Here is a 27,219-nt window from a genome sequence, read left to right on the forward strand (position 1 = left end):
GTGGGCACCAGCCACAAACTGGACACATGTCCCCCACCTCTACATTAGGAGGACACCAAGAATAAAGGGAAATAGCTATTAAAGTCATTCCCAAAGTTACATCTAAGGAAGGCTATCTGTTGCAAGAAATGTGGGTAGATAAATCAGGGCCTCTGCTCCTTCATGTTAACTTTTTCTCCCTTCTTTAGAAAGCAGTAGATTGTGGTTTTAGATAGAAATCCAATCACCCAGAAAGCGTTTGAGGCTGCATGCGGATTTGAACCAGAGTCTTAGTCCTACATCACACACCACACTGTCTCTCTTTTAGGATCGCATTTAGCTCTTCCAACAAAAATACGTGAGGTAGGAATTCCTACCTCATGTGACTTCAGAGGCCTGGGTTTGATGATCCATGAGTTCCTTCTTACGTTTTGTCACAATCATATTGTTAGGTACAGCAACAGCCACCTTTAACATAGCTTGACAGCAGGTGATGAATCATCAGTGCTATTTGACAGCAGTTTCTGTCAAGCTGCCTTGGAATGGAGTGTGAGCTACACCCATCTGCAAGGTGATGGAACTGGAACAAGTGTCAATGTTCTGAGCCTAGATCTGTTCCCATGGGATGCATGCCACTGCTCTCAATTTGGAAAGAACTTGGAACAAAACAAAAAAAATCCTGTCAAAATTGAAACTGGCTGTGTGGTTTAAAGACCACTGGTCTTTCCGCACAGTAAGTACTGTAGTTTTTGCTCTGTTTTTGCATGAGATACAGATTCCCTACACCAATAGATCACCATTTGCTGGAAACCACAGGAAGGAGTGCAGATGCTCAGGTCCTCTTTGCACCTTCTCATTGGCATCTGGTTGGCCTGATCCAGTAGGCTTTGCTTACATTTGTATAGCACTTCTGTTGCTGGAATGCAGGACGGGTGTCAACACCTGATATTCTGGGGCAACTGCTAGAGCCCAGAGCCCACTGCTGTTGCCTGGCCCGGGTTTCCCTTCATCCCCCCCCAACCCAGACCTCTAAGCAGTCAGTACCAGGTAGCTGGCTCTAGACACATTTTAAAGTTTACCAGCATGCCCTCCACCTAGCATGCATCAGTTTTAAAACAGGAATGAGGAACTGGATCCTTATCTCCTCTAGCCTCTGTGAGCTATGTCTGAAGATCAGATGCACCTAGCCATCCATTTAATTTCTTCCAGGCCAAATTAGGCCCGCAAGACCGTCATGTGTAGAGTGGGTGAGCATGGCTTGGCTCGGCCGAAGGCCTCACAGGCCAAACAAAGAGGCCTGGCAGACCTAACTAAGGCCACAGACTGGAAGTTTCCCTGCTCTAAAGCATTGTGGGGAATTAAGAGATTACTAGATGCATCTGTTTGGTGCTATCAAGAGAGCTGCCACCATAGCCAGTTAAGACCAAGGGCGGTCCACCAACAGAAGAAGGGATCTTCCAAGAGCTTAGAACCATAGAATTGTAGAGTTGGAAGGGATCCTGAGGATCATCTAGTCCAGCCCCCTGCAATGCAGGAATATGCAGCTGTCTCATATGCGGATCGAAGCTGCAACCTTGGCTTTATCAGCACCACACTCCACCCAACTGAGCTATCCACTTGGATATTTGAATGTATTCACAGAAATTGCCAGTCTGCTTCTCACTGCTCCACAGCATGTTTTAGCATGGCTTTAGAATCAGAGAACTTGAAGGCACCTTCATGGTCATCCAGGCCAACCCCCTCACTCAATGCAGGATCTGCAGTGCAGGTTGTTAACAACACCCCTGTCACATGGATGATAGACGGCCAGTGCCCAAGCATGGAGCGGTAAAAAGGATAAATATTTTAAGTCCCAGACTAGGAGATGTGTAGCCTGTAAGCTTTTATCAGTACTGGGTGACGGAGCAGGGAGACAAAGGTTATTTATTTCACTGTATCTGGAAGTCAGGGATGAGGAATGAGTGCTCCTTCCCAGATGCTGATGCAGTACAACTTCCATCATGCATTACTATTGGCCCTGTTCACTGGGATTGATGGGAGCTGACGGATGGAAGGAATGCAACATCTGGAGGGCCGCAGGATCTCCCCATCCCTGGGAGCATCCAGCTTTCGCAAGATTTTTCTGAAGCAAATCCAGTGTTAAGATGTTGCCCCCTCCTCAAAGGAAGCTGCCTTACACTGGAGTCAATTTCACCCGCCCCTCTGCCTCAGCTATGCCGCCAGCGGCTCCCCAGGGCTTCGGGCGGGAAACTCTCCCAGTTCCAGCCCTACCTGAATATGTGTGCGTGTGCGTGTTGCACCAGAGCATAGCTGTCAACGTTTCCCCTTTTTAAAGGGAAATTCCCTTATTCCGAATAGGGCTCCAAGTAAGAAAAGGGGAAAGTTGACAGCTATGCACCAGAGACATTTTGCATGCAAAACAGGCGCCCTGCCGCCGAGCTCCCTTTCCCGGGGCTTTTGTGGAGCAAACCAACAGGTGCTGCTTCTCCTTTCTGCAGAGCCGGCGAGGGCGGCAGCAGCAGCAGCAGCACCTGTTGAATGTCCGCTTCTCACGCGGCTGCCGGACGTCACAGAGACGCCGCCGCCTCCCGGAAATGAAGAAGGCAGCCCTGCGCGTGCTTCCTCGCAAGCAAGCCTCGCCGCGCTCAGCGGAGCCCGCGCCTCGCTAAGGCCTCGGGCGCAGCAGCCTCGGGCGCCGGTCCCTTGGGGAGGCCCAGGCCTTCTCCCCCGCCGGAAGCCTCGGCTCCCGAAGCCGCGCCTCCTGCTCCTGCTCCTCCCCGCCTCCGCCCCGCCAGGCCCTTTCGGGTGCCGGAAGATCCGGGTCGCCGGGCGGCAGCAGGAAGTCGAGACGTGGCCGCCCTGCGGAGCAGCGGGGGGCGAGGCAGGCGATGGCGGCCGCGGCGGCGCTGAGTTCCGAGCGGCTGGAGGTCTCCATTGACGGCCTGACCCTGAGCCCGGATTCGGAGGACGCCCGGCCGGGCCAGGCGGAGGCGAGGCCGCTGCTCGCCCCGGGGGGCCGCGGAGGAGGAGGAGGAGGAGGAGGCCGGGCGGGGGCAGCCGGAGCCCAGCCGGGGCAGCAGCAGCAGCAGCAGCAGCAACGGGAGGACGAGGCCGGCGGCGGGGACAGCGACGGGGAGGTTGGCGGCGGCGGCGGCGGCGGCGATGGCGACGACGAGGGCGGGGTGCTGAGCCTGGAGCGGCGCTGGGGCTTCGGCCTGGAAGAGCTGTACGGCCTGGCGCTGCGCTTCTTCAAAGGTGACCGAGCAGGAGGCGGGAAGGGAGCTGGAAGTCTGCGACCCCCCCCCCCGATCCCGACCCCCGATCCCGACCCCCGTTCCCGGCCATCCTTCAAGGAGCGGGGGGGGGGGGGGAGAGAGAGGCTTGGGAGATTTCTCTCTCCTGCCTCCTCCCTCCTCCCCCCGGTCCCCGAAGCTTTACAGAGTCCATTTCCAAAGTCTTTTTTTTTTTTAATCTTTCTTTGCAACCTCGAGCCCTGGTTTGCAGGCTCGCCTCGTTTCTCTGTGCCTTGTGCAAATTTGAGGTGAGGAGAAGGCCTGCTTCGAAGGCTTGCTGTGAAGAAATGACAGCGTTTTACTTTGCAGTAAAAGGGGAGTTGCTTTTTGCAGAATGAGTTGGTGGGATTTTTAAATCACACACACACATCTATCTATCTATCTATATTTATCTATGGGGCTGTTAATATGAGGTGAGCTGTGGTTGCAAACCGTGTTTCTTCTGTGAAGGAGTAGCCTTTGGAAATTAGGCTCCGGTATGTTGAGTGGTATGTGGAATATGAACTCTGTTTTAGGAGACGTGGTCTATTCTTAAAGAAAGATGGTAGCTTAGGGCCTCATAACATTCATTCATTCATAGAGCTTGATGGCTGTCTGCCTGAAAACGTCATCACAGGTGAAACTGGTTCTGTGTGGTCCTGGTCAACAACTCAGTCTCCCCAGGATGTTTTATGACAAAGTACGCCCTTAAGTAAAGTTGAAGGAAACCATGAGAAGTGCAGTGGGTAATATAAATATGAGGATGAGTCAGATAAGCACATGTTTCAATGACAGAAGGGATCACTTACTTACTGATTTTGTTTGCTTAATTTAGCTTTTATTCGAGGCACTAATGGTAGTGATTTGGACTACTTAGTGTTAAAGCACTTAAGATTATTTTGTGAAATGGAAGCATCTTTGTGCTAATCAAGACAATATAAGGTGCTATGATGCTCTTAATAAAAGCACTGCTTACTTACATCATGCTTGTTCAGATTCTGCCCTCAATTAAACTAACTTGCCATGGGGAGAAATATCATTTTGTGAGTGGTAGCTTAAATTAAAAAAAAAAAAAACAAATTTCTTGTACTCATGAGCCTCCTATTTTGCATGAAAAGCAAAAGAGTATTACTCTGCTGCAGTGTTACTGCTCTCCACTTCTTCCACAGTGTGGATGAGCTGATCATGAGGAAAATAAAGGCAAGGCGAGTTGCCTTTTTCAGACTTGAGTTTGCCCATCTGATGGGTGGATAAAAGAACCTAAAATAAGAAACCCCTTCTCTAGGCCCTGCTTTGTTTTATTTTAATTTTAATAACTTCCCTTCTCCTTTTACATAAAAATGGACCCAAAGCAGCTCACAGAATCAAAAATGAAGCATCAAAACCACAAGTACAGCATACCTAACAACAAATTACTGTTGTGGACTCATTTCTGCAACTCATATTACATTGGCAAGCACAGCAGCCTTTTCTGCTATATTGCTGTTCCTGGATGTTCTCTTGGAAATAGATATTGTGGCTTTCACATTAATAGTTGTCTTCCCAGGAGATATGATTAATAGAATGCACTTGTAATATCTAAATGAAACCCAAGAAAGACTCTTTCTAAAGGAATGGAGAGTCAACATCTTGTTATCAAGTGATCTGCAAAATCTTTTTTTTAAAAGATGCCAGTTTGCAATATCTTTCAGAGAGAACTTCAAAAAGAAAAAAGTACTATTGGTGTTGGGCTGAGTGGAAAGGGGTGTGCATGTTTGTGTATGCATGCATATGAATATATGTGTGCAAGACTGTGGAGCGGCCACACCCACTGGCATGTGGCTTCTAGAAGGTTGGCCAAGGTCCTGGGCCAAAAAATATTAGGCATCCCAGGTTAAGACAGTCGTGAGTACACTCAAGAAATATGAATTGCCCTTTTCATCTTCTTTCTAGATAGTGTTCTTCTGTGAGGCAGCACAATCCTGTGCATTTTCACTTGAAAAGCAAACTACCAAACAATGGATATAGGATTGCCACTGAGATCTAGCCCTGGACAGAAAATATGCTATTTCTTTTAAAATATGGTTTTAAAATGCATTTATTTAATATGTCAATATTCCACAGATTGCCACATCTGGGATATTGTCTTTTGTATAAATGTTCATGATCTTGCCACAACTGTGACTTGCTGAACTCAAAAAAATAGTTTTGCTTGCCCTACCCATTTGCACAGCAATAGTCAGCTGCCTCACTCTCCATGATGAGAGTTTTGGATGCATTAATATCCATTGTTCAGAAGCAGCATGGCCTGAGCTGTCATTTCAGATCATTTGTCATGAATTAATTAATACTATAATTCAGACGATATAGTAGGGTATTGATGTAAGATATTACCCTACTATCAATATAGTGCGGTAGGATCTTATAAGAAATGCTATTCCATTTAATCAAATAGGCTATTGCATTTGAAACTTCATACTTTATTAAATTAATTTAGTATCCTATGTTGCTTTTACAGAAATTAATATGAATACTTCTCTGGTGTGAATAAAGTTACAGTGGTACCTCGAGTTACAAACACTTCAGGCTACAAACTCTGCTAACCTGGAAGAGTTACCTCGAGTTTAGAACTTTGCCCCAGGATGAGAACGGAAATTGTGTGCCAGCGGCAGTAAGAGGCCCCATTAGTGAAAGCACACCTCTAGTTAAGAACAGTTTCAGGTTAAGCACAGACCTCCAGAACAAGTTCGTAACTAGAGGTACCACTGTATTTGAAAAGGACACAGTCCTCTGATACCTTGTTTGTTCCTTATCAATGCTTTAACCAACAGTGTATGTGTGGTCATTGGGAGTTTGGAAATGCATTAGTTTAACTTCCTTGATAACATATTATCAACACAATGCAGTGTAGGTATAAAACATTCCTTATCTTCTCTTAGATAGTTTTGTGTACTAAATAGACACTTGTCATTCTATTTTCATAGAGAGGCAAAATTGGATTTACAGTTTGTAGCCAGGGTAGTTTTCCATGACTCAGCAGTAAAGTCCCAAGTTTAGGCACTGTGCCATTTCCACTTTGAGCGGGGGGTAGCCAAATGTGGTGTCCTCCAGTTATTAAGGATTATGGTTCCCATTCTTTTTGATCTTTGGCCATGCTGGCTGGAGCGTCCGACTTAGAAAATCTCTGGTACTAGGGCAAAGAAAGGAGGTAGGTGGGGAAAGGCTGCTGCCATCATTCTCCCAGAATTGTCTTGGGGCATTTTCTAATTTTGTCTGACCTAGTTCCTAAAAATATTGAACTAGGTATAAAGAGCTCCCAACATTTTGAGAACACTCTCTATGCTTTGTGGAGACAGCAAAGTAAACCTAGATCTGGAATAGTTGGATAAATCAGCACAAGGCTGATACACAAACCAGCTACAGCATAAGCAAGCTTGAATAGATGAGGCATAGTTACTGTTCAGTGAACACAGTAGAATACAGTGGTACCTCAGGTTACATACGCTTCAGGTTACATATGCTTCAGGTTACAGACTCCACTAACCCAGAAATAGTACCTCAGGTTAAGAACTTTGCTTCAGGATGAGAATAGAAATTGTGCTCCAGCAGCATGAAGGCAGCAGCAGGAGGCCCCATTAGCTAAAGTGGTGCTTCAGGTTAAGAACGGACCTCCAGAACGAATTAAGTACTTAACCCGAGGTACCACCGTATGTGGAATGGCACTGATGGGTCATTCTTAGATGGGGCTGCTTTATAACAGCCAAGGTAAAGCTGGTGTTTCTGTAAACGTGTGAGTGAGAGGCCTGACTCTGAGATTTCAGTTTAGTTTTGGCATCCTCAGTTTTTGGGGAAGACCTGAATGGGACTGAAATGAAATTTTTTCACTGGCTGCTTTTCCTCTATAAATATGGATTGCTTCATAATGTTAATAACAGTGAATGGACTCAGTACCAGCGAAATTGGGCAGTTTCAAACTTGTAACCTTTTAAAGCGGATTATGCCAATGAAACATGGCCATGTACAGTGGTGCCCCGCAAGACGAAAAACTCGCAAGACGAAAAACTCGCTAGACGAAAGGGTTTTCCGTTTTTCGAGGTGCTTCGCAAGACGAATTTCCCTATGGGCTTGCTTCGCAAGACGAAAACGTCTTGCGAGTCTTGTAAGTTTTTTCCCTCCCCCCCTTTTTCTAAGCCGCTAATAGCCGCTAAACTGCTAATAGCGCTAATCCGCTAAGCCGCTAATAGGGGTGCTTCGCAAGACGAAAAAACCGCAAGACGAAGAGACTCGCGGAATGAATTAATTTCGTTTTGCGAGGCACCACTGTACGATGCTTTGGGCATCCTAAAACCAGCATGTTAACATATCTCAGTGCTTTAGTTTATTATTTTTAAATGTAACAGCATTATTTGAGGAATTGTGCCTTAAAATATTTACAAGCGTTCTAATGAAAGCAAATTTCCAAAGAAAGCTTAACATGTATGGTAATTCAGATTTTTTTTAAAGACATGCTATCAGATATTTCATTTCTACTACATAGTTTTGACTATTTGAAAAATTACTCAAAATTTATATAAAATAAGCATACTGTATTTTCTTTCTAAATAAAATACATATTCTAGATGAGATCAGAGTCAGTTGTAGGACATGAGAATATTTTCAAATTTGATTCCCCCGTCCGTCCCCCACAAAAACCCAATGCAGTGTAATGTCTCCAGAAACACATGAGGTATCTTTGCATTAAAATGCCGAACTTTTGGAGGCAGGAGCATTTAGGAGATTCATGTGTGTTAATGAATTCTAATAATATACATTAGGTTGTAATCTAGAAGCCTCTTCTCCTAATGGGCACAGAAGGATGCCACTTAGAAAGTACACTTTGTTTGATAGAAGCCCTTGAACTTTTCATTCTCTCTCATCAGATTACCTTTATCTGTTCTCAGTGAAGGTCTTCCTTTCTTAATTGATTCTCTCTCTTGTTTCCTCCTCTCCAGCATGTTTCTGGTGAAAAAGAACCTGAACCTCACATTCTTTGTAGAGCTTGTTTATACTGCAACTTTCAGTTGTGTTGGTTCTGATGATATTTATTCTTCGAAAAATAAAACTTTAGTGAGTTAATCCAAATTTTGTTTAAGCAAAGTATCCAATAGAGGACATTATGCAGGCCAAAGAGAGTGAAGCCTCTTTATTGCCATCCAAATCCTAATTTACTGTTCAGTACAAGCTTAGTATGACAAGGTTATTCAGGATCTCATGTTGGTAGTCATCCTGTAGTTAACAGTTATTTTCAAATATGACCTAAGACAAAAGGATAGTTTGGGGAGTTTCTTCAGACTGGTGAACATTCCTACAGTCCTGTGCTTTAATTTTCCTGATTGAAATAAATGGCTGCAAACTTGTAAGTAGCTACTATATTTTATAGATACTTCCTAAGCCCTTTAAAGCCATCATGGCTTGAGAAAATTCTGAAACTCTGCTTGCAGTTGCATTGTGAACCCTGAAAGCTTGTTTCCAACCTGAGACCAATGCAGGAGGAAATGGCTTTTCTTTCTCTCATCTCTTGCTTTTCTTTTACATCTAGCCTTATCAAGGGTTCTGGAGTACTTAGAATCTTGCTCACGATTTATTGACATTTTGATTAGCCCAATAAAGGTATTGCCTTACTGTGAATTTTGTAATGTTACCAAGCCCTCACCCCAGAAGTCACTTGCTTAGTTCTTTCTTGCATTTTCCACAGCATCCTTGAGCAGCTAGATAGTCAGGCTCTTTTTTTCCATTGAGCACTGGAATCTGATCTACGCCTAACTTGGTCATTACAGAGAACTCCCCGGTTGAAAGCTTGACACCATATGACAGAAAACGAACTTCTGTACAAGCACACTTTTAATCTTGATTCTTACGCTGAATCTGTAATGTGGCATTTGCATTTAGTTATTAATTTTTTTGGTATCGTTAATGGGCTTGTGCATCTTGCCACAAGGAAATTACCATCTGGGTGACAGCAAACACTGTTCAGGCATATGTCCCAGAAAAGTCTGCCTTAATTAAGCCACATCATCTGCAGCTATTAATGCATTTTAGCAGGTCCCCATCTAAGATGGTAAAAACAGTTGCTGTTTTCCAGGGATGGGAGGCTGTGTTATAGAGCTGCCCTTGCTTTTAATGTGTGCTTTCGTTCTTTTCAAGTTCTTGTAATTCTTCAAGCTGTTTTCTAGAAACAAGTCACTAAAAGTATGACCAGCACTACCCGAGTAGATTTGTGCCTGTTTCTGACAGTCATGTGCACCTCTGCCCATAATGAGCAAGGCACTTGCTTTTCCTCTCCTTATACACCCAAACAATTCTTAGAGGAGCTTGAGGAAGAGTTCTTAAAAAAAGTTTTAATACATGAAAGTATTGCCAAATACCTATATGTGTTTGTGTGACCTTTTGATAAAGATAAAAAATGTAGCCTCTCTTGGGAACAGAGAGGGAGTCTGTAAATACAGTACAACCTCTGCTTATGATCATAATCTGTTTCGGAGGACCGCCTGCTGGGCGAAACCGGACGCTAGTAGAGGCGCTGTTGTGCAGATGCGCATTCGGCGGCGGCGTGCTTCTGTGCATGCATAGATGGTGGCAGCCGCTTGTGCGCATGCACAGATGGCAGAAGCCGCATGCGCGAATCACGGCAAACCCGGTGTTTACTTCCGGGTTTGCCGCGGTCGCAACTTGGAACGTCTGTGAGAAGAGGCAGGTGTAAGTCGAGGTTCCACTGTACTGAGGGGCAATAGATCATACAATGCATTGGGTTCCGCTGTTTACCTGTGACACTTCCATGTAGAGCATAATTTATAAAAGATAAGAACAGCATTATTGCTTGTATTATTGCTAGTGTTATCACTACTAATAATATTATGATGCATACTCCTGTTGCTGGAAGGGACCTGCTCAGTGCAGGAGGATGCAGTTGGAGTGTGGTGAATGCTGCCCTGGTGAATAAATCTGCAATGTTATTAGGTCTTGTAAGAATGCTGCTTGAGTGGGTAAGGTACAGAGTTGGCATCTGGGTTAGCTGGGAGGACCTCCTTTCTAGGGCTGTCTGTAAAGTTGTCCTTTGGTGGTGGTGAGTTTGAGGCTCACTTGAGGAAGGACATGCATCTGTCACCGGCCTTGAATTATATCTGTTCCATTTAGGTTATCATTGATACATTTGGGATTATTTCTGATGGTAGCTATAGGAGACCAACTGGTAGCTATAGGAAGCCAGTTGTTTGTGTTATTGATCCATGTTTTGTGGTCTTGGTCCATTTTTACCAGCGTTTGCTTCTGCATGTACTTTGGGGGCTCATTAAACGTGCTAGCATTGGTTTTAACGTTCATCAAAACCAAAGTTTGTTTTTCTTACAGCTGGGCGAGATTGACTGCTGTTTCAAAGTTGAGCCCAGATTAGAGTTTAAAATAGAACTGAAACAGAATTATAGCATGCTCTTTCTTTTCTGGTGGAGTGTAAACAGTTTCATTTGGTGTACACTTGCGGGGGGGGGTCAACCTTTTGAGGCTGAATTTATAATTGTGGGACACTTCAGAACTTAACGGGTGGCATTTCTCTTGGTCCTGGTACAGAAGAGCGAGGTTAAAGTTGCAGAATGGGTTGTTATTTATTATTTATTTGCTGTGCAGCTTTTAATAAAGCCCTTTCAGGTCTGCCCGTCTCTGACTCTCTGCAACTGAATTAGCAGCCATTTTTGTGAATAATTCATTAAGCTGCTTTTTAATAATTGAAAGTAAAAACCACTTGTTTGCTCCACTAACATTTTGGTAATTTTACTATCTAAATCACATTCTGGAATGTGTAATATAAAATAACGAAGAATTAACTTCTGGGCAAGCTTCAAGACTAGCCAATAGTCAAAATCAGGGTTTAAGTAATGGAAACCATAAAGCAGCAGACAGGTACCTTTATAGAGAACAAAAATGTGATATAGAGAACCTTTATAGAAGACGAGAGCTCATTCTTTATGGCCCTGTCTATACAATGTCAATCTTCTCTTTCTATTTTTATCATGTTTTTATCCCATCCTTCCAAGAAGCTCAAGATGGCATACATAACCACCGCCACCCCATTTTTTATCCTTGCAACAATCCTGTGAGGTAGGATGGGCTGAGAGATTGTGACTGGCTCAAAGTCATCCTGTGAGCTTCATGACTGATTGGGCATTTGAACCCAGGATCCCCCTGTTGTGCTTTACTACGCCATAATGGCTCTCTTTTGTCATTGTGAAACTGTAATGGGGTTGGGGTTGCTTGTGCGTAACCCGCAAACTGCTGCAAGCTGAGTTGTTCGGTTAAAACTTTTCCCCGGCTGGACAGCCTCCACTCCGTGGCTGTCTCAATCACTGGCAGAATCCGTCAGTGGGCGTTTCCTGAACTTTTTCCAGCATAAAAGTTCTTTGACACCAAGTCTCCACCTAGCCTCCCTGCGCGGAAGCTTTCTGCGCAGAGTGGGCGTCCCAAGCAGAGGCTCTGTGCTCTCCCCGCTGGTCTCGCTAGAACAGTCTCGGAGCCCTCCCTCCGAAGCTCCCTCAGCCTCCCCTTTCTTCCTAGCGTCACGCCTATCTCCTTCCCCAGCGGAAGCTCCCCCTCTCTCTTTGCTGGTTCCCTCTCCAGCGTCATCGGGGAGCCTTACCTCCACCCTTGGCTCTGATGGCAGTTCCCTGACAGAAACAGTACTTCAGTTCAGCATAGACAGCATAAGATACAGGCTACTATTATGTGTACTGAGGCTTTTGGCAACTCCTTTTGAAGGCTTCCCATGGAGCTCAGTGAGGCTAACGAGCAAGTGTGTCAGGGTAGGAATTTCAGCCACATTTTCTGCATATTTACTTGAAGTAGATCCCAATGAGTTGACTTATTCCCTCACAGGTTTCTGTCCTAGGCCCATTGTTGTTAAATGTCTTTATAAACTACATGGATGAAGGGATCAAGGGGGTGCTCATCAAATTTGCAGATAACACTAAACTGGGAGGGGTAGCCAGTGCCAGAATTGGGATTCAAGATGGCCTTAACAGATTGTAGACCTGGGCCAATTCTAACAGAATGAATTTCAGTAGGGACAAATGTAAGATTCTATACTTAGGCAGAAAGAACCAGCTGCACAAATATGAGATGGGGGACACCTGGATTGTCAGTAGCAGGGCTTTTTTCATCTAGAACTCACCGGAACTCAGTTCTGGCACCTCTCAGGTTGGCACATTGCCATTTTAAGAAAACAAGGGAGGTGTTCATGATGAGTTCTTGCACCTCTTTTTCTAGAAAAAATAGCACTGGCCCAGTATTATATGTGAAAAGGATCTATGGGTCTTAGTAGGCCATAAGCTTAACATGAGTCAACGGTGTGATGCAGCAGCAAATAATAATAATAACAATAACAACAACAATAATAATAATAATAATTCCATTCTAGGCTGCATTAACAGAAGTCTAGTGTCCCAGTCCAGGGAAGAAATAGTCCTGCTCTATTCTGCCTTGGTCAGACCACACCTGGAATACTGTGCCCAGTTCTGGGCACCACAATTTAAGAAGAATATTGACAAGCTGGAACTTGTGCAGAGGAGGGTGACCAAGATGATCAAGGGTCTGGTACACAGACTTTGGCCATATTTGTTTTTAAAGTAATATTATCATTTATCTTCAGAAAAAGATGGCAAAGCATTTCATCCAACATACGAAGAAAAACTCAGACTTGTGGCGCTGCATAAGCAGGTTCTGCTGGGACCTTACAATCCAGACACATGTCCTGAAGTTGGATTCTTTGATGTCCTGGGGAATGACAGAAGGTAAAAAGCTATTGAATTTTATGGATTTGTCTGTAGAATAGACATTTTGGCTTACTTGACTGGAATCTTTTTTCCAATCCCCTCTGCATATATAGCTTCTGTGTCAACTTTCTGTTGGGTTCTCTTCCCTTTGGCTAAACTAAGGAGAGATTGCTATTCAGTTCACAGAGTGCAGGATTTCAGAAGCCAAGCATAGTTCCCGTATTATCTCCCAACTTGATAAATCAGTGCTTTCATTCTGTGTTTATACATGCTGCTTGCTAGACAAAATGCAATGTTACTTGCCTTCCTACCTGCAGGAAAGAATGGGCTGCCCTTGGAAACATGGCAAAGCAAGACTCCATGATAGAGTTTGTAAAGCTCCTAAATAGGTGCTGCCATCTCTTCTCAACATATGTTACCTCCCATAAAATAGAGAAAGAAGAACAGGAAAAGAAAAGGTAAGCTCTTGTGCCTCTCTGAAATTGGGTGGGAGTTCTTAAGGTGTGTTTGTGTTCCAGCTCTCATATCTTACAGTCACTTAGTTGGATCCCTGTAGGCCATTCTTGTCAATCACTGAACATCACAGTGATGTGAGGTGACCCAGAGTTACATTTATCCTTTGTGGGTACAGCTCCAGCCATGTCTGCAGAGCAACATCCTTTATATCACCAGCTTGAATTCATACTGGTAAAACAAAGGGATATTTGTGCTTACAGCAACCCTTGCTCTGGACTTCTTGTTAGTACCAAGCCCAGTTTGGACAGGGATCGACTCTGCTATGGAACTCTCTGGTGCAATTGTGAACTCTGTCATACAGCTGATCCCATGGTGCCTGCTATAACTGGCCATCAGCTGATTGGCTCCATCAGCTGATCCCATGGTGCCTGCTATAACTGGCCATCAGCTGATTGGCTCCATCAGCTGATTGCCTCCCTTGCCAAAGAACAATCAGTGCACTTTAAGGCTCCCATTTGTTTCACTACAACCACATCTCTACTTGCTACACATCTGATGTCATGTATGACTTCAGGTGTGGGGTGGTGGGCATGTTTTGGGGAAGACAGCCTTGTGGACCCAATTGGGACCTGCATTAAATAAGTTTGTTAAAAATAATTTGGCCTGTGGACTGGAGGTCCCCCATCTCTGATACAGTTCTTCAACTGTTTTTAATTGCTTTTTAACAATCTTTTTATGGAGCTGTGAATTGTGGTGCAGTTTTTCCTAGCTTTGAAGGCAGATAGTTTCTTGTCTTGAAAATAATAGGTTTACAGGAAAATGCAGGGTAAAAGTTTTTACGTGATACCCGGATATTTTACTTTTTCTACCATTATAGGTGAATCTTATCTAATGTTTACATGTGGTTTAGATTAGGAGCCTCATCTGTTTAACTTTTGAAATTCTAGGAAGATATCAGTATATGATTTGGATACTTGTTGAAAAGTTGAACTTTGTGCCTTACACTCTACCTCCTGTCAGTCATGTTCCTTTGCTTAAATGCTGGTGCCATCCTTCACAATATTTCATATTGCATGGAAACAGTTCCTTTCTATAAGAGTTTAGAACAGGGGTCACAAACACTTAATGAATTTTGAGGTTTTTTGGGGGTGCCAGTCACAAAACAGCTGCCATGGGGGTGTGGCATGAGAAAAGGCTTAACTTTTTCGAATTTCTGCCTAGAAGATAAAACAAGCAGAAAACTGTGTTAAATGTGAGGGTAAAACAGCAGCTCTTCGGGATTCCTATTGCCTGGTGTCCAAATGTCTGGTAAACATGGCTGTTACAGGAGGGAAGAGGAAGAACGTAGGCAACGTGAAGAAGAAGAACGAGAGCGTTTGCAAAAGGAGGAAGAGAAACGCAGACGAGAAGAAGAGGAGAGGCTGAGAAGAGAAGAGGAAGAGAGGCGGCGGATAGAAGAAGAGAGGCTCCGAATGGAGCAGCAGAAGTAAGGAGTCAGCAGGACTCATCCCTTGTTCATTTATCACCCTTCCATCCCATCTTGCTGAAAATAACCTCTGTGCATGGGGTTATCCCCTTTTATTCTCACAGTAATCTACGGCTGGGGAAGTGGTGACTTGCCCAAGGCCACACAGTAAGCTTTACAGCTGAGCATGGATTTGAACCAGTATAAAATTCTGCTGTCTGTGCAATATACCCTACGCCAGTGGTTTAAACATCTGCCCTGCCTCCATATCTTTGTAGTTTAAAATGAACACTGTTTATCAGAAGCTTAACATTCCCATCTAGTATAGCCAAAGCATTTCCTCGGTGATGAGTCCAGTTGTTCCCTCCCCTTAAATCCTAAAAGGGGCATATTACTTGCCTACATGGCAATTTGCTTATAAAAATGAGTATTTAATTAGAGCTATAATTATACGAAAAATCACACGCTGAAAAAGTAATGAAAGTTGTAGGTTGGGTTACTTATGAAGTAGAAATTCCTTATCTGGCTGGTTACAAGAGAACTTTCCAAATGATGGATAGGACCACTTATGGAGTGATACACTTTCTCATGGTCGAGTTGTCTATTCCAGAAGTGGGCCCTGAAATGACTGTAATGCAGAACCTCAAGGGAGTTTCATTTTGACAGAAGCTGGAACCACCAAGTGAGTTTTAGACAGAAGGCACATTCTGGCAGTAAGTCCCCTTAGAATCCGTCTTGTTTAGAAATCAGCCGTGTTTAGAACATTTGATCTGTGGATTTGCATTGCGTAGGAAGGAGTCTTTCATAGCTTACGATTTGGTGTCCCCTAGCATTCCCCTCATCCTTGTCATGTTTACTCAGCTATTGTGTTTCCCGAAATAAATGCCAAGTGTTTCATAGTTTAATTGCACTAACAAATGTGTTATGTTTGAAAATTTGACTCCTAAAATACGCCTTCACAGTTGCATTTCAGGGTAACTTTGTCCCTTATCTAGACAGCAGATCATGGCAGCACTGAACTCTCAGACAGCTGTACAGTTCCAACAGTATGCAGCCCAGCAGTACCCAGGCAACTACGAGCAGCAGCAGGTCCTGATTCGGCAACTTCAGGAACAGCACTATCAACAGTACATGCAGCAACTATATCAGGTCCAGCTTGCACAGCAACAGGTATATTGCACCATCTTGGCAGTGCAGCTTATAGAATGATAGATGTATAGCTGGCTTTGGAGACATCAGTGAGACCGTTCGTCTATATTGCAGTTCATGGTAAGGTGGAATTGCAAATTCTAATGGTGTATTGGGTCTATAAAATTCTTTCTGAAAAATGTATCCAGTGTTTCTGAATTAGTTCTGAAGAAGGTTAAGAATCTATTAACATACACACACTGATTTGTCTGTGCTGACCTTTTTACTCAGACCTTTCTAGAAATCTTGAAAGCAGGTATCTTGTACTAGAGTGGGGGTCTTTTCTGAGGGATCTCTAGGGTGATTTGTAGTAGATTGGCAAGGGTTACTGACTCCCAATTGCTAAACAGTAGCAAACAGCAAAGTAACTTCCTTCACAAAATAAAGTTTTGTGTGAAAGTACTGTTGAACCAGGTTCTTTCACAGAAAACAATGTTCAGAACTCAGAATATTCTCAGATGCTCCCTCTTCTTTAATTCAAAGTTCACACCTGGTTCTGATTAGTAAATCTTGGGGTTCTAGTAAAAAGCAAAATAGATCTGGCAACTGAAGTCTGCCCACTGCTCTCCTAGAAAAACGTAGTGAGATCAGAAATAAAATACCCTTCTGACTGCTGTTTAGAGAGATTTTATGCGCCCATCAGGAAATAGAACACCTTGTCTGCTCTTTAGTGATTGCTCTCTAAAGAACAGAGAGAGATAGCATTTATCTCCTGATCTGATCAGGAGATAAATGCTATGGGACTTTGAGGGTTACTTCATGTGACTTGAGGGGCCGGATCCAGCCCATGCGCCACAAGTTAGCCACATCCCAGATGGGGTTTGGTTGACTTCAGTGTAAAATAGGCACTTTCCAAAGACTAGCTTGAACTATATATTGTTCAGAAACAATTCAGGCAAATAAACACATAACACCTTGGACATAACAACTACTGGAGAAATTGCTTTTTTAAAAAAAGCATTCAGAGATTGGAGTGGATCACTGTTATGCTGTGTTAAACTTAGCACTCAGGCTCAGTTCTCAAGTGGAAATCCAGCTTCTGCTACTCTGCATAGCATTAAGCACTGCTACTCTCATCAGCAGGGGGTTTAATGCTTCATCTCTCAGTCCCATATGCCTCAAACAATCTGACAAGTCATGCTCCTGCCTAGTGTTTTAACTCTGCCAGTGTCCCATCCCCTTCAAACTGGCTTACTGGAATCTGGCTGCCTCATTTTGTTCTGTCCAAACATGGTAGTAGATTTTGTGCAACTTCCACCTGCATATTTCCCACCAGTAGCACTCTGCAAACTTCTCCAAAATGTGCTCTGCATCTTTCATTGCCCTTATGTTTTGCTTTGGCTTTTAATTTGCAGGCAGCTTTACAAAAGCAGCAGGAAGCAGCAGCCACAGCGGGGACTTCAGTTACTTCTGTATCAAAAGCAAGCCCACCTAACATAGGGGAAATCCCATCAGTTAATGGACAGGCTAGTGCACATACAGACAGCCCTGAAAAAGATCCGGAAACTGATGCTTTAGAAGAAGCACTGGAGAATGGACCAAAAGGTAAGAGTAAAGATTCTTCTACTCTGAAAGAAACTACTTCCATGTTTCTGGCTGAATCTTTTGTAGCATTCTGCCTTTGGCAACTAATGACCCCAACTTAGTATGGGCATTCAAAACACACAATCAGCAGTTTCCCACTGCTTAAATAAGGAGCACTGGAAGAGAAATTTGGGTATTTCACTTTCCTGTCGTGTCCACATTATTACAGGGCTGTAAGGTAGCATATATGGTATACAGTGAAATATGCAAAAACGAACTTGGTTAAACCAGCCTTCAAGTGAGAGCGGCTATGAGATGGTGGCCAGATGAGGCTGATTTTCCTCGGCTTCAGAGTAATCTGCAAGGAGCCTCTTGGGGAGGGAGCCCTTGCCATGTTGCCCCATATTCGCAGGAGGCGTTTTCTAGGATGCTGCAACACAATTATCTGTCCAAACTATAAAACTGAGCATTTTTTGGTCTCCCTCCTTTTTTTTTAGAATCTGTTCCAGTCATAGCAGCACCATCCATGTGGACACGACCCCAGATTGCAGACTTCAAAGAGAAGATCCGCCAGGATGCAGACTCTGTGATTACGGTTGGCAGAGGAGAAGTCGTGACCGTTCGTGTACCAACTCATGAAGAGGGCTCTTATCTCTTCTGGGAGTTTGCTACAGACAATTATGACATTGGTTTTGGGGTATATTTTGAATGGACAGACTCCCCTAACACAGCAGTCAGCGTACATGTTAGTGAATCCAGTGAGGACGAGGAAGAGGAGGAAGGTATCTTTATTTTCTATACCTCGTAGGGGTTTTGAGTCGTGAAAGAAGCTGTAGCAGGCTTTGCATTACACTTTCTGTCATCTTGGAATTTAGAAAGGTGGTGTCCAGTGTGTGCAGGCAAGTGAGACATAGTGACGGAAAACCCTGGGATGTTGCGGGTTTAGCTAGTGTGGGAAAAGAAATATTTCGTAGGAGCCGTTTAAGGTAAGTTAAATGGCCTTCGCTGTGTTTTTATGCAGCCTTGATTGACAGCAAGGTTCCAGGATGATGGTGGTTCTCCTGCTATATAGCCTTAACAGGAGACCTCTCAACTTGGAGGGAATTTCCAAACCACTGCAGAATTAAAATTAATTGGAAAGTTGTTACTGCAATACACTTTCATGTATGTCCCTGACAAACATGAAGTCTCAGTGCTTAGAGCTCAGTTGTTCAAGTTGCCATGACGCTCCTGGCTCTAAACTCAATAATACAGGTTTGTGTGTAGGCCCTTAATCTGCTTCCAAGTCCCACTTTCAGATTTTACTGTCTTGTAATTGCCTAGTAACTTTTATTTCTTACCATTTGTGGTTATCTGTGACTTTGCAGATATTCTGTTTCCTCAGCTTTTACTCACTCAAAGGGCCTGTTTGGCATCTCTTCCTTGTAACTGGGGAAGATTGCATTGCGGGACCATTATCCAACTGAGCGATGCTGTGCTTTGTTGTCTCTGCACCTTGCTTAGATTCTAAACCTTTGACTAGGAAGTATTGGTCCTTGTACTGTGGGAGGAAAGAACATCTGTGGATGTTGGATCTGTACACCTGTTTTTTGCTCACTCCAACTTCATGCTAGGATCTTATCAGCTTCCATATACTGACACTTGGGCTGACTGACTTGCCAGCTTTGACAGTAGCTCTTGTGTGCTTCATGCCCCAGTTTAGTTATGAATAAAGTGTTGGAATTAATAGCAGCCCATTTTCAGCTATTTCCTAGTGGGAATAACAGGCTATGATTTATATCTGTACAAGCTGTAGGATGGACCAATTCTGTCCAAGTGATTGAGGACCTCTGTTCCTATTGACATCAAGTTGGTCCTAGAATCAGTAACCGGGAGTTTGCTGATAAGTCACCTAAGCAATTTTTAAAATTCCCCTTTAGCATCAACTATTGCAAAAAGTCCACCATGTATGCAAAGTTATGGTACCTCTTAGTAGTAAAGGAAGATGCAAAGCCATGACCTTTAGAGCATAATTTTATTGCTCCCTGATAGTGGTAGAAATGCGTGATTTGGAAGGGAAAAATAAGCTATGAAGTGATGGAACAAAACTAACACCTCCACTCTCAGGTCATGTTGGCGAAGCCTGCAGTACAGAAGCCCAGCTTGTTCAGGATAAGGTTTCCCAAGAGGGGAAAGAAGGGATTAACCTCAGTTGCTTCTATCAAAATGTTGATGTGTTAGCATTGTGCCTTGGTAATCTTGCTCAAAATCCTCCTTGTGAACAGTTGGTCATCACTGTTTTCTTGATAGTTGTAGCCCAGATGAAAATGTGCTGTTTTGCTTTTGTTAAATTAAACAAGTTGCTCGTGTCTTTGCTGTGCTTCCTGCGGATTAATCCAGACTGACCATGAAGAATTGGCTGTGGAGTTTGTTTGGCCTGCTGCATTTAGTGACTAATGCTTTGTTTCTGATTCTTTTTCTCAGAAAACGCTAGTAGTGAAGAAAAAGCCAAAAAGAATGCCAACAAGCCTCAACTAGATGAAATCGTGCCTGTGTACAGACGGGACTGTCATGAAGAAGTATATGCTGGCAGCCATCAGTACCCAGGAAGAGGGGTCTATCTCCTTAAATTTGACAACTCCTATTCATTATGGAGGTCAAAAACAGTTTACTACAGAGTCTATTATACTAGATAAGGATCATCATGTCGTGTTGGAGGCTGGGCAGAGGACGTCATACTGTTTGGAACTTCGGTCAAGCATACTGGACTTTTTGACTCTGTTACTCTGTCTGATGTATATCCGTATGGCGTGTGTGTGTGTGTGTGAACTTGGAAACTGGGAGTTGAGCTTTCTTCTGCAGCTCAGTGTTAATGCAGCTAGTGAGGTTAGGATCTCCCCCCGCCCCCCAGTCCTCTCTGGTGACCTGGTTATTTGCCAGAGCTTTCAGACAGAAGGTCATGCAAAATGGCATAGATGGACTTTTTAAAAACCCTCAAACTCTTAAACACACACACAAAGGAGGAAATGTTTCATTGGGGGCAGTCGGTATGATGTTACCTGCCCTAGTAAGCATCAACCGTTTGAAACAAAAAAATCTGTTAGTTGTTCATTTGAGGGTATCCGCCTTATTTGTGGAGGGTGTGTGTGGAGGGGGAGCCAGATGCAATCTGCACTGTAGCAAGCAAGTTTCTTAAAGCTGTATTTGAATGTCCAGATTTTTACACCATTAAACTTGAAACCTTTAGTGGATGCAGTTTAGAAACTGATTTGTCTTGTGTTCTCATTCAAGAATTTATCTGGCACCTCTCTGGCCAAACATCATGCTGCTGGATGAGACATAGAAGGTATGTATGCGCGTGCAAGCAAAAAACAAGTCTGTATGTACACATCAGGGAATTACTATTTTTTATTGCAAAATTTGGAGAAAAGTAACAATTTAGGGCGCCAACTACACGAGACTTTGTTTCCCCAATATCTGCTGCAGATCCTGAGACCAAGTTATGTGCAGGATTTTGACTTCTGAGCTGGATCATAAGTACCTTGACATTTGGATAATCCCCCAGAAGCGTTCCTGTACATATCGCATTCAAATAAAGGGGTTTTCCCTTTGTGTGCAATTTATTGTTGAGTTGGTGAAAAGTCAGGTATGTGTACAAGACATTCTGTTGCCGTACTTATCTCTTGCAATCATATGGGTAGGCTTCAAATTAGAACCAGTTATCTGCACAGCTTTTCAAGTTTGTCTGGGGCCCTTCTTGTAAACCCGAGTTGGCACTTTGTGCATCTACATCATTAAAGAATGTCTGAACTGTTGTAGGAATTAATGTTGCACTAATGTTATGGAAATCACTGCCAGGAACACACTCATTTTAGTTTTATTCAGGTTGCATTTGTGCACTCATTCTAGCACCCTTTAATCCTAGTTGGTAATTACGTGTTGAAAAGAAATGTAAGATGTTCTTTCAGATAAACAAGTAGCTTTGTTCTAATTTGCATAGTGAGTTTAGAGCGAAACTGCAAAATTGTGTGTTTGCTCAGCTGTGACTAAGGTCGGTGGGGGTTTGGGCCTTTGCAGCAACGTAACTTTTGTATAGAACCATGTTTCTGAGAAACAAGGTGGAGTTCAGGTATTTCGGAAATGACTTGTGTAAGTGTGTGATGCATGAGGAATGCAAACCCCTCCCCCCCAAAAAAGTTTGTTTTGCAGCAAAGTATCTATGGATTAGCTGCAAGCATATATATTCTACTAGAAGTGGGTCTGTTGGGATTCAGCGGGGTTTTTGTTTGAATATTTGTACATACATTTATATTTGAGGTTCCCTTCCCCCCTTATTTCACCTTATGGAGGTGGTTCTCCAAAAAGCACTAAATTGCTCCAGGTCATTTGATTTTAGCATTGCCTTACAAGCTTTTGTCTAGTTAGTGCTGCGCCAGTCAACTCAGATCAGTTCTGCTCTAACATGTTTCATTCTCACATGTACATAAACACATGGAGTTAGGATGAAGCTTCTTTTTTAAAGCTGTATTTAAGGGTTCTAAAAAATAATAATAGAGGAAGGCACTAATTCCATTTAACACATTAGATTTCTTTTTTGTCCATACAAAATTATGATTTAACAATCTGTTGGGAAGCGGTATATGTTTTCTTGTAAAAAGGAGTAATTTTTACTGTCAAGCTTTGGGTATCCAAACTCCAGAAAAATGCCTCTGACTGTTGATTAGTACAGAAAAAGTGCGCTTTCGAAATACCTTGGAATAATATATTTAATCTGAATTAAAATTGCTTATATGGAATCGCTTGGCTTCTTCTTAGCACTACCAGCATCACTACAGTTTGAAGAATAAGATTTGGAACATGGAGAGTTTACAGAAGCAAAATTTTGACCTCTACTGAGATGATGGGGACTAGTGGTTTCATCAGCATGCAAATGAGTTTGCAGACATGTGTCTAGTATCAACTTTGCATAGCGTATGACAATTGTGAATATTTTCCTGCTTCCAGAATTCAGATTACTTCATGGAATATGGAACCTTTTCTGGGAGGGGGAGGCAGTGCAGCAATTACACATTTAGCAGCCCATGCCAGCATGACTGGTGATCAGGGATGATGCGAGCTGTAGTCTAGCAATATCTGGAGGGCCACCACTTAATCTCTTTTTTAATAGCTGAGCCACAGTGGCCACATCCTGAAAAAGAGGTGCAGAATCATAGTGGGAGCGACAAGAGGCACTGTGGCCAAGCCTGTAGAAAGGAACAGCTGTGTGTACATTATGCTTTCTGCAAGGATTATAAGTAGGCATGTAGCTCCCAGGCGCATCTGGAGAGGGAAGGGATGGTAATTTACATGCTATTGCAAGTTACGGCCTGTGCCTTCAGCCACCAGGTGGTCTCACGAGTGAATTGCAATCCACATACAGTGGTGCCTCGCAAGACGAAAAGAATCCGTTCCGCGAGTCTCTTCGTCTAGCGGTTTTTTCATCTTGCAAAGCAAGCCCATTAGCGGATTAGCGCTATTAGCGGCTTTTAGCGGATAAGCGGCTTAGAAAAAGGGGGGGAGGGGGGAAAAGTTGGAAAAACTCGCAAGACCATAGGGAAATTCGTCTTGCGAAGCACCTCCAAAACGGAAAGCCCTTTCGTCTAGCAGGTTTTTCGTCTTGCGAGGCATTCGTCTTGCAGGGCACCACTGTACTAATGGAAAATTCACGAAAAAGGCAGAAATGGTAAAAAATCCAAAGCTAGGAGTTAAGACAGAGCTCAGAACTCCCAGCAACCACGAAAGCAGCAGCACCAAATCAAAGAGTTTGCCAAGGAATGGTTTCATTTTGCTCAGTGGCAAAACGTGACCAGAGATTAAGCGGGAGAAGCTTCAGGGCATCAGAAGGATAAAGCATTCTAGGGGGTGGGTGCCACTGCAGAAAAAATACTGACCCCTCAAGGGTCTTTGCAAGGACTGGGTGGGGGACCTCCGGGCTGGAGGCTGAATGTGGCCCTCCAGGCCTTTCCATCTGGCCCTTAGGACTCTTCCCCAGGATTGTTTTGATGGAGGATAGAGAAATCTGTGTATTTCTCAAAAGCAGCCTACTGCGCCAAGGTGAAAAGTATATTCATTGCTCTGCCTGCTTTTTGCCTCTGATGCCAGCAACCAACAGCATGTGGCCCAAAGAGGGATGCCCAGAAGGGATTGTGGCCCTTGGTCTGTACAATGTTCCCCACCTCTGAGCAATGTTGTGGAAGAAAGCATCTCTGAGAACAAGGAGGTTCACACAGAAGTAGACCCCCTTACAATGGGTCCTCAACAAGACCACCTGCCTCTGCCAGTTAAAAAAGATAGACGTTAAACTTTTTGTTTGTGACCATGTATACGTTTTTTTGGGGGGGGGGTGCAGGTGTGTTGCCTATTGGGGCAGGGGAGATCCTGAGCATCACTTTCTTCTGTGAGATGGTTATCGTACCAAATGTGCCCCAGATTCAGAAAGGCTCAGGCCATTGAGGGATTTATAGCATCTCCACTTCAAAATGAAAGCTAATAGGCAGTTGAAATGGAATAGGTGTAAAATTCTCCTTGTGGTTCAGCCTTGCCTGGGAAATAGAGCTGCAGGGAATCTTCACTAGCCACAGCTTCTGGGTTGCTTTCTGAGGCAAACGCAAGCAGAACACACAAGCAGCCGTCGATTCAAGAGGTTACTGCAAACTGAATGTGCTGGCAAGAACCCTCTCTCTGTCTCAACCTTGGTGGAGGAAAAGTAGTTTTCCCATGCAGAACTATGTTTCAGATTCACAATTTTAAAAAACTGAAGAGAAATTCTTACGCATCGTACGGTACAGTGTTGTTGTTTAGTCGTGTCCGACTCTTCGTGACCCCATGGACCAGAGCACGCCAGGCACTCCTGTCTTCCACTGCCTCCCGCAGTTTGGTCAGACTCATGTTTGTAGCTTCGAGGTACGGTACAGTACCAGGTTTAATTCTCTTGCAAACACATTTGTGCTTGTCCTAAAGTTTTTGCCGGTATTGAAGTTCTGAAACATGTCTCCCTCCATCTGGGTTGCTTCTCATTTTGTTGCTTTCTTGTGTCTTGTTCTCCCCCCCTTCCATATACCCCCCCTCCACTACTTAACGAAACACGCCGAGGGCTAAAATGTATTCATTCCATTCAGCTTTGCAGAGATTAAAGTTACATAATAATGTAAAGCCGGCAAATGACTCCATCTTCTCTCTCATCTGAATCAAGCCACGCAAGAACAGTTGGTGGCTAAGGGAACCGTTGGGCTAAAAATGGCCAAGTGTGCTTGAAAGTCTCTCTCTTTCTCTCTCTCCAGCTGATTCTTCCCAGCATATGACCCTTTCCCAATTTACCCAATATGTATAGTGGCCTTAATTTACAGAAGCCGACTGCTGTTCAACACGCTTACCAATAATCAAAAATAAACTAGAATTAAACAAAGACTTTACGAGATGCCGGCTACAAAACTCGTTTCACTGAACTAATCAGTTTCCTCAGAAGGACATAAAGAAATTATAAGATTTTAAGTGCTATCAAACAAGTTCAAGAGCAGGACTGAAAATGCTTCCTCAAGTTTACAAAAAGGTATGAAAACCTCAATGACAAGTTTTAAACATAGCCCTATTTAAGAGAACCCAGCAGTAGTGATAAGAAATTGAGGTTTTAAAGTTTCAAACAAACTCAAAAACAGGGCTGAGGCGCTCTTGGCTGCTGATGTTAAAGAAAGGTATGAAAACCTCAATGACAAGATTTAAACATAGCCCTGTTAAAGAGGACCAAGCAATAGTAATACAAAATTAAGGTTTGAAGTTTCAAACAGACTCAAAAACAGGGCAGAGACTCAAACAAGTTTTAAACATAGCCCTATTAAGAAATTGAGGTTTTAAGTTTCAAACACTCAAAAACAGGGCTGAAGCGCTCCTGACTGCTGATGTTAAAGACTCTGTATTTTAGAGATGTGGCAGAAGCAAGGCAAGTGGGATGAACGCTTTGGCTGGAGGTGTGGTTGTCTTCTGCTTCAGCAGGTGACCTGACATTATAACCTGGTTAGGGGGATTATCCTTTCTCTCCCCACTCCCCTTAACACATACAATGTGGAAAGGCTGAAGGCCTGCTGGGCAGAGACCTGCTTTGCTTCTACAGGCCCCAGAGAGGTTGTGCCCTGTTTTTCTTGGCACTTGAAGTTCAAGCATTGTGCGGGCGCGCACACACTCACACAGCTCTCCTGCAGTTAATCCGGGAGCCCAATTTCCCTTTCACTTCAGCTTCCCTTTGTGCTCCCTCCATGTCCTGAATGAAAAAGGATCCTTTCTTCTCCTCATCTTCCCCAACAGAATCTGCATTTCCGTTTTATTAACTGGCCTGCAGCTAAAGGCTTTTAAAACGGGGCTCGTTAGAAAAGCACACAGGCACTAAACTTCTTATTAGAGCTTACAGAGGCCTTGGCTGCCCCCTCCTTGCCCAGTGCTAATTATTGCTAGACCTGAAACAAATTACGATTTTCAGAGTCCATCAAGAAATTGATCTTTGTGTTGTTCTTATTGCAGCTGATTTCATACCTGTCATAATTATGAAGAAACCCTGGGTTCAGCTAACTTAATTGCTTTGGCATTAAGAGTCTGTTATTTATATTTTTCTCTAGGGAATTTTGTAAGAATGCTTTGTATGTTAAAATATCTCTAGGTGGTCAACAATAATGAAATAAAAGAACCACTTAGAAAACTATAAAACAGAAAACACACCAGCTGCTGATGTAATACAATTTACAGAGTTATCAGAAGCATTTGTTATCAAGATGTTATCAAGCCAGGAATGTCTGGCTAAACAGGAACGTTTAAGCAGGCTCTGAAATGGTAGCGTAGTATGTTCCTGCCTATGGGACATTTACTAATATAGAAGAATTGTTGTTGCTGAGTACACAACATTGTCACTGATAATTAATTGGGGAGCCAGAAATCCTTGCTGATCTAATTCAAACCAATGCAAGGTTTACCAGTACATTCTTATCTACCTTCTGCTGCCCCTGATTTAGCCATCATAATATATATAACTGTTAGGCTATATCTTGGGCGTTATTAATCATTTTAAAATCTGTTTTTCATTTCGTTTTGCTAGACACATTTTTTCACATTAAAAAAAATCACCACAGAAACAACACACATTCTTTACCATCACAGGTTTCTGATTTGATCCCGGAATGTCCCGCTTTTTCTTAGGATGTCCATATTTTCATTGGGAAAATGTTGGAGGGTATGGAGTTATCCAATGCCTGAGCCATCTGAAGGCAATCTTGTATAGGGAAGGTTTTTAAAAAAATGTTTAATGTTTAATTATGTTTTATATATGTTGGAAGCTGCCCAGAGTGACTGGGGCAACCCAGTAAGATGTGTGGGGTATAAATAGTAAACTTATCATTATGGAATGGGACATCCCTATTGTCATCGGAGAAATGTTGGAGGGTATGAACTAGCAGATGATGCAAAAGGGATCCTGTTTCTGAGATGCTGGAGAGCCACTGCATTCATTCATTCATTCATTCATTCATTCATTCATTCATTCATTCATTTACTGCCCTTC

At 43.4% G+C, this 27,219-nt stretch overlaps 1 protein-coding gene across 1 annotated transcript; it reads left to right on the forward strand.

The window, feature by feature from the left end:
* The first annotated feature begins 2,811 nt into the window (after positions 1 to 2,811).
* Positions 2,812 to 22,435, forward strand: ACBD3 (acyl-CoA binding domain containing 3). The gene is made up of 8 exons (XM_081854182.1): positions 2,812 to 3,234; positions 12,904 to 13,045; positions 13,345 to 13,485; positions 14,811 to 14,969; positions 15,944 to 16,118; positions 17,492 to 17,681; positions 18,158 to 18,442; positions 20,124 to 22,435. The coding sequence occupies exons 1-8, from the start codon at positions 2,868 to 2,870 to the stop codon at positions 20,333 to 20,335; spliced, it is 1,671 nt and encodes a 556-aa protein (XP_081710308.1). The 5' UTR covers positions 2,812 to 2,867; the 3' UTR covers positions 20,336 to 22,435.
* The last annotated feature ends 4,784 nt before the right edge of the window (positions 22,436 to 27,219 follow it).

Source organism: Podarcis erhardii (assembly GCF_964252035.2).
Source record: "Podarcis erhardii genome assembly, chromosome: 3".
Classification (NCBI taxonomy): domain Eukaryota; kingdom Metazoa; phylum Chordata; class Lepidosauria; order Squamata; family Lacertidae; genus Podarcis; species Podarcis erhardii.